At 39.7% G+C, this 12,234-nt stretch overlaps 1 protein-coding gene across 1 annotated transcript in view; it reads right to left on the reverse strand.

Moving 5' to 3' along the window:
- Positions 1-431: 431 nt before the first annotated feature.
- The window catches only part of LOC121653849 (NACHT, LRR and PYD domains-containing protein 3-like), a 65,542-nt gene continuing 53,739 nt past the window's right edge, over positions 432-12,234 (reverse strand). Inside the window, exons 10-11 of the mRNA XM_042007565.1 lie at positions 1,238-1,287; positions 432-1,106 (exon numbers count right to left, since the gene is read on the reverse strand). Of these exons, the coding sequence (XP_041863499.1) occupies positions 547-1,106; positions 1,238-1,287 (610 nt within the window). The 3' untranslated portion in view covers positions 432-546. The remainder of the gene's footprint in view (positions 1,107-1,237; positions 1,288-12,234) is intronic.

Genomic DNA, 12,234 nt, shown 5'->3' on the forward strand with positions numbered 1-12,234 from the left:
TACATTGAAGAACAAAATTAAATCAAATAAACAATGATTTGTGAAAGCTTTCATTAAATTCTTTAAACTCTTCATCTGCTGTAGAAAATAAAAAATCTGGAGGAAAAAAATCAACATTTGTGAACAAAACATGAAATTTGTGATGTGAAAATGAATCTTTAATTCAACATGCGAAAATGTCAGAAAGTCCAAATAAAGACAGAATGAAGCAAACAAACTAAGAGTGAAACACTGGGAGGATTTTCATTTCCAGCATCATGAAGTGGAACTAACTGCAGCTGACATGAAGTCAACACAACATCCTGATATTCAGTGTGAAGCTTTGACTGGAAACAACATGTGGATCCTGGAAGAAGCACAGCTTCCATCTTTAAAGGACTGGAAGAGGAAGAAGTTTCCAAGGAATCATTTAGAAGAGTTTCACACACAAACTGATTGAATCCATGAATCTGAAAAGATGTTTCTGAGTGAAAGAGACAGACATGTACAGACTGAACTATCTGTTCACCAGTCAGAGTTTCTCTGCTACCATCACACTCTTTACACTCAACACAGAGAAAACCAGGAACCCTGAAACCAGAACCCAAATCCAGCATAGAGAGGATGAGTGAATGTGGTGAAGAAGGTGTGGAGGTGGATCAGTGAGTCAGAGGAGACTCTGTAGAAGGACAGAGAGCCAGCAGGACAGTCCACATACACTGCTACTCTGTTAGAGACAGAGGAGGAGGAGGAGGAGGAGGAGGAGGAGGAGGAGGAGACGAGTGTTTCTCTGTTATTGTGCAAGACAGCGTAACCTTCATAATCAGAGCAGCTCAGACTCCAGGACTGATCATTTAATCCAAAGCAACAGTTAATGTTGCCTCCTTTCCTTCTGATTTCTCTGTAACTCACTGATATAAAAACACTTCCTCTCCACTCGACCTCCCAGTAGCAGCGACCAGTCAGAACATTTTCACACAGCAGCTGAGGAAACAAGACATCATTAAATCTCTCTGGATAATCAGGATATGAATGAAGCTCCTCCACAAATGTCACCTTCCTGTTGTTGTCAGACAGTTTGAGGTTTCTGTCCACTGTGTCCATGTGGATGGTGAGTGGACAGGAATCTGATGGAGAGAACAAACACAATCCAGCTGCAGTTATTGATCTATTGACACTTTGATGCTGACTGATGAATGAGTGATGGGACAGTGTGAAGATGGTTGAATGTGATGAATCCAATGAAAAACACACTTACACTTCCTCACACCTCCTGGTCTCAACCATGGTTCTCCAGCAGGCTCCACCCTGAAAGGAGGAGGGGGTCAGAGCATGCTAACATGGACATTACATGGCTCTCATACACACTTTGTTCTACACTGAGAAAGGAACAGTCCAACATCTGGACACGTCCACCTGATTGGAGCATCTCCAGACTAGAAGGAGCAGAATCAGGAAGCTGATTGGTCCACACCCACACCAAGAAAACTGCTTTGTGGAAGTCCCAGTTTCTTCTTTCAACCATCTTCTCCTTTTCATCTCTTCACAGATGAAGAACTCTGCAGAAACTCCTGATCTAACCAAGAGCTGCAGCTTCTCTCTGCCCTGAAGTCTTATTGATCAGCTTCTGACAATAATCTCCTCTGCAGAGCAGATTGGCTCAGATTCTTTGTTGTGACTCAGCTGGGAAATGTTAAAGTGGCTTCTTTTCCTGCACATGAAGCTAAATGACTGTCAGAGACTCTGTTTGAGGCCATGATGTGTGTGTTTGGAGCTGTGACGGCTTGTTTCCTACTGACCACTAACAGCTGCTTCATCATCACACTGAGGATTTGTTCCCTCACATTATTCCTGCAGATCCTGCTGCTGTGTGGACACAAACACATTTCTTTCTAAAGCAGGAACAAATCAGAGGGATCAGCAGCATCAACTCACCACACTTCTTCCACATCTGATCCAGTCTGCTGATTCATTTCCAGTTTGAAGTGCAGCCACATCACCAGCTTCTACTGACTCCAACATCTACACTGTTATTGAAGCTGATTGATCATCTGATGGATGATTGAATTAGTAATTAGTGAATCAGCAGCATGGGATCATCAAAGCTCTAAAGTCCTGAGTGAAGAGGAGAGGTTAGACTGCCTCTGGTGGTCAGACATGGAGCTGCAGCTGCTGAAATACAGGATGTGACAGGATTCAGGAAAGTCTGTCTCATCTTTCCTCAACATCAGCTGTGAACATACGGAGTCCTTTCACGTTAACCAGGAAACCTGATGTAACATCCTCATCTTCATCACAACACACACACACACACTGCCATCTCCATCACCTCCTCCAGCACCCGATCCAGCCGTTATCACATGACTGAAGCAGCATTATCAGTGGTTATCAGTCCATTCCTACGGGACAGTAGGGCTCTACTCCGCCTCCTAGTGGCTCCAGTAGGTCCTTATCATCTATTTACACCACTGATCAGCAGCACTGATACAGGAAGACTCCTGATCCAGTCCCACAGGAATCCAGTCCACCGGCAGGTCTGAAATCTTTAGCATGACGCTGCATTTTCTGCTAAAACAACCAACATTTAAGTCATGTGACTGCTGAGTGAATATTGAGTGTAAAGTGACAAAGTCTGGACAGAAATCCAGTGACTCTCTCAGTCATTTTCATTCATGTCCTCATTATGAGTCCAGATCATCAAACACTAAGCCAGACTTCAGGAGCATGAAGAAGTAAAGAACTTGTGTTTTCCTGTCTAACTCCTCTTTTCAGATCAGATCAGGGGGAGGGGCTCCACTGACTTTCTCCATCATTGTGATCAGCTGTGTGCAGCTAATTGAAGGAAACTGATAAAAACTGCAACGACATTCATGTGTGACGTTGCACGGAGCAGCGGCACCAACAGAAGACGACATGAATGAAAGAATCTAGAGGGAACGAGTCTTCAGGGACCAGAATACTTCCTGCTCTATATGTGTCTCATCTAAATCCATGTTGTGGGTCTGTTGCTGTGATTCAGCATCTGGAGCCTCCAGTAAGTGGGAGAATCACTGAGCATCATCATTCATGAGAAGCTTTTCATCCATCATGTGTTTAAATGTGTCTATACAGAGGTAGGAATACAGGTCTGATCAACACGTGCACATTTCCACATGGACTGATTTATAAAGAGAACTTTACAAGAACATGACTGTTCACACGCTTTTATAAATATCTGTGCTAAGCTAAGCTAAGCTAACATTTCCTGGAGCATCTCTGTGTCTGATCCAGGGTCAGAGCACAGAAAAGATGTTTCTATGACAGAATGTCCCTTTAACCTGCAGAGATGTTTCCAGACTGAAGAAACTCTGAGCAACAGACAGTTATCACTGTTGTTCCTGCAGATGTTCTCCTTGGAGACTCTCCTACTCACATATCTGCTGTGAGCAAATGAAAAAGGCTCCTACATGTGTGATGGTTCATATAACACTCATATCCAGCATGAAGCAGGACTGAGTGAAGGACAGAGAAAATGTCTGCAGATCTTCCTCCTCTATCAGACATTGTGTGGCTGCAGCAGCCTCTCCATACCTGAGTCTGTGTGGATCCTTCAGTGCAGCCATCAGCAGCTTCACTCCTGAGTCTCCTGGATGGTTGTATCTCAGGTCCAGCTCTCTCAGATGGGAGGGGTTGGAGGTCAGAGCTGAGGCCAGAGAAGCACAGCCTTCCTCTGTGATCAGACATCCTGACAGGCTGCAGAAAACAACACGTATGACAAAAACTCTGAGAGAACCGCTCTGAAACTAAAGCTGAACGTCATCAGATGTTCAGAGAAACTGGACCTGTCTCACATTATTGGCTTTGTGTCTTCATTTGTTCCAAGTTTATGACTTCATGACTCAAATTCATGTCAAATTTCCAGGCTTCTACAGAGATCCACCAATCATGTTTTCAGTGGAGTCTGTATCTTTTTTAAAGGCATCAGTCCTCCTTCATTCAACCTGGTGGAGTTAGAGAGAGGCTGCTCTGCTGATTCTACTTATTCTGATTAAAACTTGTGGAAGAAAATATGAATTTAAAATTATGGTTTTGTACATGAGAACAAAGTTGTTCTCTTAAGATTCAAGTCTGAGAAAGTCCTATTAATGTGTGTTCAATCTGTTCATAAATAAGTTGTCTTTATGAATGTGCTTGTGTATAAACACTAAGTAATGTCACTGTACTCTGTCTATGTACTACGTTTAATACAATACAGTCACAGAGAGTTTAAGATTACACAGGAAGTTTATGCAGTGATGTTTGGTTTTCTTCTGTTTTATTGGCTAGAAGTAGGCATCCAGCCAAGATCACCTTTGCTAATTGGTGGTAGTGAGAGCTAGACAAAAGAAGCAAGCAGCTGCAGTGGAGGATGCAGCAAGAGGAAGGACAAGAGGAGAGTTGGGAATAGGGATGGGCCGATACCGATACTAGCATTGGACCAAACTTGCAAATTTTACCAAAAGTAAGGGGTCCAGAGCATAGACATTTATACATAGACGCTTCATTACATGCTGGAGCGGTGTCCGCATTCCAGATTAGCTTCAGAAATAACCAGAGTCAGGACAATTCCAGCAACTATGCCCGCATTTTGTGCAGCCTACAGTTGCAATAACTAGTGCAATATTAAAAGCAGATCACCTAGCATTACCTTTCAGATTTTGTTTTTAACTGTCAGTTCTTTTTGCATGTCTAGGAATAATTGATTTATTGTTTATTACATATAATATAATATAATATAATATAATATAATATAATATAATATAATATAATAAGTTTCCTTACTTACCCTCAAAAGACATATATTTTACGACTTTCACTGTCCCCACCAAACTGCTCTCTAAGTGTGTTAATGTTTTTATTTATTATTATTTTCTTATTTACTTAATTATTTGGGAGGCTGAAATAACAATCCCACTGCACGGCAGTTCCAGGGCATTTTTCACCGTCTCATTGTCCATTGTGGTGTCACACTAAGTGCGCCAGGCAATGTGGCAGCACAAGATGAGACTGTGTCCCGATCAGCTGCAGACATTCACTCAGAGGAAGAGCTCCCCTCCCCATTTGCAAGCATTTCTGCCGTCATATGTGACCACAGTTGCCTGCCCGTTCACTTTGGTGGTCTTGCGGACATCACCCTGGTCTACATTTTAGGGTTTGTTGTCAAAAATGTATTAAAAACAATCTGTCTTGTGAGGTGCACCATGCAAGCCTTTTCACAGCTGCTGCACCCTCATCCCTTGACCAGAGCTACCACCTTCTTCCGCTGAAACACAATTCTGAATTGAGAACAACCATTTCATGCTTTTGTGCTTTGCTGTCTCTGTATTTCTTAAAGTAAGGCTGCACAACATTGCAAAATTAACTATCCTGGAGTTACAGAGTGTCAGCACACACAAGAAGCTGTAGAAAACATTTCTTTTTTAAGGGTTTTAGACACGTATGTGTGTCTATGTGTGTGTGTGTGTAAAACAAAGATAATTCAAATGATCAAACTTGTTTTTTTTAAAGTGTGCATTCATTTATAAATAAAATTTTATTGATTTATACTTTTATTAATAATTTACCATGTCTTTGTTAAAGAGCATAATAAAACTGATTTCAGCATGAAAGCAGGTATTTTTCATGTGAAACAGCGACCTGGATCATAACTACATCTCTGCTGTTTGTAACAAAGCAAACCGTTAGAAAATCGGGTAAAAAGTCATGGAGTTATCATGATTATAGTTGGGCATACTCCTTAGAAATAAATGCATTGGAGGCGCATGAGACACCCATCCAAGATGGCGGCCGCGTTGATCGTCAGTCTATGAAGTGTCTATGTATATATGTCTATGATCCAGTGAAGGCTGACGTTGTCGCCTGGTTGTTTTTCCTGATGCGGGTTGTTCGGCATGGTTACGACCAATCATTATTTGTTCAATAAAGTTGGCAAATGCTTTTAAAATAAAAGAAGGAATTAGCAGCAGAAAGCCACTGTAATAACAAATGTTTTAGAATTTACTGTCCTGGATTAACAGCTCCTGTCCTTTGTGAAAAACGTTCACTGTACGTCCAATTTCAAGATCGTGTTTAATAGAATTTTTTTTATCCAAGTTTATTTACTAAATACTTAAAACAGCTTTATGGCCATCATGGATTTCACATGTTAATAAAACATGAATTATAAATATTAAGGCTGTGAAAAATAACGCGTTAACAGGAACTAATTTATGTCATTAATTGTGTTCATTTTTAACCGGAATTAACGCTCCCTCAGCCCACACACTTTTCCCGGTAAGAGGGTTCAACACTCGCACTCTTTCATTTTCGTCTATCTCTAGCCTGTAATTACTCCAGAACTCAGCAGCACGTGTTCTGATGAAGACCAGAGGATGGGAACACATCACACCGGTTTTAATATCACTGCATTGGCTCCCAGTGCATTTCAAGATTGATTGTAAGGTTCTTTCAGTGGTTTATAAATGTCTTAATGGTCTTGGGCCTTCTTATTTATCACATCTGTTATTAAATTATGAACCCTCGCGGACCCTGAGATCCTCTGATACTGGCCTTTTAGTTGTTCCCAAAGTCAGAACCAAGACTTATGGTGAGGCCTTGTTTCACTACTACAGGCCTAGACTGTGGAACAGCCTACCAGAGAACCTCAGGGCTGCAGAGACTGTTGATGTTTTTTTAAAAAAAGACTCAAGACCTTTCTTTTTAGTCTAGCTTATAGCTTAACTTTATTAGCTATTGTTTAGAATATTGCCTATTTAATCATATATTCTTGTGTTTTTACTACCTTACTGGCTTTCTGTTTTGTTGTTTTACTGTTTATTGTTTTACTGTTTGTTTCATTTATTCATTTATTTTTTTCTTCACCTTATTTTAGTTGATATTTTCCTGAACTCCTTTATCTGCATTTTTTTTATCTTGTCACTCTTATCAGTTCTTATTGTTTTTAAGTTTATTCATTCTTGTTTTTACTGTTTAACTCCAGTGTTTTCCTCCTGAGGATCCTTCACACTGGTAGCTCTGCCTGCTTTGTCTGCAGGGTTGTTGCCATGGTGACTGTCCTTGTTTGGGTGGCTAGGGTTCCTGCACTGCAGTCTTGTGGCTGTGGTGTGGATCCTGGCCTGCCCTGGCCTGGGTGGTTCCTGTGGTGGCGCCCTCTGTGATCATGGGTAGGCCGGCTTCGGGTGTGACTGGATCCCCAAGATATTGTTTCCTCACAGTGTGAGTTTGTGTTCGACTGTGTGTGTGTACAATTATGAGGGGTACCTATTTTATTTTTTTATATAATTTTGATGTGAAGGCTTTTAAATCTTGTTTTGAAAATGCATGATCGGCTTCTCTGGTGCTAGCACTGTCTTTCTTGTTGTGCTTGTTTGTTATTCATCTGAGAAGGTTTTCTTCAACTAATCCCGAGTTTCTCCTCTTTAGCTGTCACACACGCCATGTCCTTTTCTTAAAGAGCCAGTTGACATCAAAGCACAATTACTCTGCAGATATCTGCGTCAGAAAAGGGTGATCAGACCCCAGTTGGATATTTTATCATTCCCTCATAATTACTTGTTTGAGCATTACCGTTTTTCTGCACAGTCGATCATGTATCTGAATGATGTTCTCAGCCCTCATATCGTTCATATGACACATGACACATTGTTGACATACTCTCAGTTTGGAGCAAGTTGTTTGTGTTGATCTTTGTTTGTTTGTTTTTGTTTTTTTTTTGCAAACGGGAGTTTTCTTTATAACATCGTTGACGCTGAGCATTAAAAAAGATCAACTCTTCCTTAGGTAACTGTCACTAGGATGTGATCTGCCTACAATTAGGGACATTCTAGAAGGGTTGCAATGCATAAACAATTAAAAAACACCAAATTAAGAAATATCTGTTGAGAATATTAATACCAAGTTACATTGAAACAAAGATACAAATGTTTAATAAATGCACTTGAACACTTGAGATAAAAAAAATAATACTATTTCTGCCAGCTGACATTATTAGCAAAAACTATCATAATGCTTGGGTCTTATTCACTGTTGTCGACAGATTAACAAACCCTCCTGTGTCAGTAGCACTTGAACTCTGTTCCACCAAGGCCTGCAATGAGTTCGCCAAATTCTTCACAGAAAAAATCCAAAATATCAGACAAACAGTTGTTTCATCAGCAGCAGGAACAGGTTCAATAAATATACTGTGTCGGTTGAAAACCAGTTTAAACACCATGACACAGTTTAGTCCCATTAGCAGCAAAGATCTAGTTGAAATCATAAGTGAGTTGAACTCCTCCTCTTGCTGCTTGGACATGCTGCCCACAGGCCTTTCAAAAAGGTCTTGAGAACTCTGGAACCAGATCTGTTACAGATTGTTAACTTATCTTTAATTTCAGGCGTCTTCCCAGAACTTCTAAAAACAGCTGTAAACAAACCTCTGCTAAAAAGGAACAATCTAGACAAGACACAAATGAGCAACTACAGGCCAATCTCAAATCTTCATTTTCTAAGTAAAATAACTGAAAAAGCAATTTTTCATCAACTAAACGACCTTTTAACACAAAACAACTGCTATAATATCTTCCAGTCAGGTTTTAGACAGCACCACGGCACTGAGATGCTCTGACCAAAGTCATTAATGACATATGTTTGAACACAGACGATGGAAAAATGTCAGTCTTAGTCTTACTGGACCTCAGTGCTGCATTTGATACAGTTGACCACAATATATTACTTAAAAGACTGGAGAACTTTGTGGGTCTCTCTGGTACTGCACTACTCTGGTTTAAATCTTATTTAGAGAATAGAAAATACTTTGTGTCAATAGGTAATTTTACTTCTGAGCAGACAATAATTACATGTGGAGTTCCCCAAGGTTCCAACCTGGAGCCTCTTCTGTTTAACATCTACATGCTCCCACTGGCACAGATTATAAAGAAAAACAAAATTAGTTACCATGACTACGCAAATGACACACATAGCCTATATATATTACAATGTCTCAGCAGGACCTGGAAAAACTAGTCCATGCTTTCATCTTTAGTCGGCTTGATTATTGTAAAAGTGTTTTTACAGGTTCTACCTAAAAATCAATTAGACACCTGCAGCTTATTCAGAACTCTGCTGCTCGAGTCCTCACTAAGACAAAGAGAGTGGACCACATCAGTCCAGCTCTGAGGTCTTTACACTGGCTGCCTGTTCGTCAGAGAATATATTTTAAAGTTCTGCTGCTGGTCTATAAAGCTCTGAATGTTTTAGGACCAAAATACATCAGAGACCTCTTGACCCAGTATGAACCTACCAGAACCCTCAAGTCATCTGGTTCCAGTTTCTTATCAGTTCCCAGAGTCAGAACCAGACATGGAGAAGCTGCATTCAGCTTCTATGCTCCACATGTCTGGAACAAACTCCCAGAAAGCCTCAGATCAGCTGAAACACTTAGTTTATTTAAATCAAGGTTGTAGACCCACCTGTTCTCTGCTGCATTTCACTAGTTTTTATTTAGAAATCCAGATCTGCATTTGGTTCTTTTACGCTGAAATCTTACCTTTATTTTGTCATCTGAGCTTTTTCCTGCTGTTTTTATGTAATCAATTTTATCTTTTTTAATATTTGTTTTTCTTTCTTTTTTTTTTTTTCTTTCCCTGCACCTTGCTGTAATGTTTTTATATTTTATGTAAAGCACTTTGAATTGTCTTGTACATGAAATGTGCTATACAAATAAATTTGCCTTGCCTTTTCAGCTCACATTCTTTTGCTGCTAATACTGTATGCTTTTTCCCCAAATATATGGTCATATTCTGCATATTGCTGCATCGGGCGCAAACCATCAATGTCCAAAACTGTTATTTTTCAAGAAATGAACAAAACTGTATGGTTTTTGTAATAATTGGACATAATGTCATCAAACTTGGTATTGTGTTTTACATCATATATAGTTGGCTAAATATTTGTAAAACTACAGACAGATATACAAGGTGACCAATAATACTGATTTATGAAGAAAAAATAAAAATCACAAAGTTTGGACATAGGAGGATTGTGCCCAACAGCAACGAAATACATTCATTAATATTTCTAACTCCTCTGGGCAAAATGGGAGGAGCGACTCTTTTGTTCACCTGTTGCCATGGTGAATCGTGAACTCCATGTTCCATTGATGAGAGCTTTTTGTCTGTCCATGCACGCGCTGGTCTCAGGGGTTAGTTAACTCAGAGTTGATTGAACTAGTGGTTATCACCTGCTCTGAAACCAAAAACTCTGAGTTTGACTGCTCAGAGTTGGTCAACCCAGAGTTGAGCTTTTAACTCAGTTTGTTGAACCTGCTTTCTGAAACGGGGTCCAGGACTCAGAGATCTGACTTGGGAAGGAGTGCAAGTTTAAGTTATATCAAAGATCTGGGAAGTTTCTAAAATTTAATCTTCTGCTGCCACAAATCTGCCAGGAGTTGTCTCACAAAGAAGTAATTTTTTTATGGATTTCAGATGTAGCTCGTCACTCAAGAACATCGTCTGCTTTTAAACTGTTTTCCTCCCTTTCACAGCAACTAATAAAACATTTTAGGGTTTTTGTGTTCTCACCACAGAAAGGACTCTCTTTGTTTGAAGAAAGAGTAAAAGATTCTGTTCTTATCATTTTAAAATGTTCATTTAAATATAAATATACACATGTTTATTTTGATGGTGCATACCATGCATATAACCATTATCATTTTGTACATGGTTTAATCAACAAGTTTGAATAATTTGATCTGAAACTTAATTAACATGTGTTTATCTTTTTAAGGTATGGCATTTATTTGATTTCAATTATATGATTATTATGCCTTTTAATGTGTCATTTATGGTTTAATAAGGTTTCATTTAAGACTTTAATAACTTAGAAACCTACAGATATATTCACAAAATGCTTAATTTGATATTCTTCTAAAGGAACCAGAAGGTAACAGAGACAGCGTATGTCTGTTATCTGAGCTGACCACCAAAGCCCAGGTCTACTAATTGGTCAAAAGTTAAAATCCACACCCGTGGGTACGTGTCATCACATCAGCTTTCTTATTATGCTCTCTATATAATATTATAATCACCCTATAATTACTTCCTTTACTATATTCATTTATAAATTGTATTTACACTGATTGTTATTATTTTACATATTTTACATTCTACATATTTACTTATTATGCTTTAATTCACTTTTAAGGTTTATTCTCTTCTTATACATGCTCTGTCCAGTTCACTATGAGGGTAAGATGACCTTTATCTGGTCCATCCTCAGACCCTTAGTCAGACTGGTTCTGGTGGAGACTCAACTATGTTAAGTTGCTTTGACGCCAGCTCTTGGAGTGTGTCCACCTAAGGTCTTCAGAAAGGATTATTTTTTTGTTTTTCCTCTTGCCTTTTGACTTCATGCAAGTCAGGATGACCACTCTCTGTCATGTTCTCTGCTCTGCCTGGACTCATCAGCTGATTCAGATCACCTGGGCTTAATTGCCACTCTGCCTCTGTTCCTGCTCTGACAGGCTACCAGCCTAATTCAGCCCACCTGATTTTTCCCTGATTGCTGCTTGGTATCTCTGCACTACTTAAACCCTCTTCAGTCTCTCCTTCTCTGCCAGATTATCATCGCCAGCACCTCGCCAAGTTGTCCAGCATGCAGTTGTCTCCAGATTGACTACTACATTCGCCCTTGGATTACCCCTCTTGCCTTGCCCTTGTTGGATACTGCTTGCCTGGTTTGTTGGATTTCTGGATTCTGACCTATGCTTTGTTTTGGACCCCGAGCTTCGCCTGATGTCTTGGATAAGTACCCTATCTGTCTCTGTGTGCTGACCATTGCCTGCCTTCTGACCCTGTTTCTGGATTTTGGATTTTTTGGCATTCCTCCTTCCCCAGGACTAAACCACTTCTTCCAGCCTTGCCAGACTCTTGCCCCTTTGCTGGATAATTATTTTATTTATTTATTTTTTAAATACATTTCTTGTGTGAATTTCCAGGTCCTCAGTCACCCATTACACTCATTACTTGCAAGTAATTTGTCTTTATTCATTTTCCCTTTTTAATAAATTGTATTATGCTTTTACTCATTCCAGACTCTTGGTAATTTTTCTATAACAAAACTTAAAACAAAGGAATGAGTTACACTTCTGATTATTCCAGGGACAACAAGGTCTTCAGAAATGCTCCCTGCACGACCCGTTTTTGTACAGACCCGGGATAGACATATAGTGGCCACAGAACTGCTAAGTCTCTCCATGAG

The sequence above is a fragment of the Melanotaenia boesemani genome, chromosome 2, assembly GCF_017639745.1.
Source record: "Melanotaenia boesemani isolate fMelBoe1 chromosome 2, fMelBoe1.pri, whole genome shotgun sequence".
Lineage (NCBI taxonomy): Eukaryota > Metazoa > Chordata > Actinopteri > Atheriniformes > Melanotaeniidae > Melanotaenia > Melanotaenia boesemani.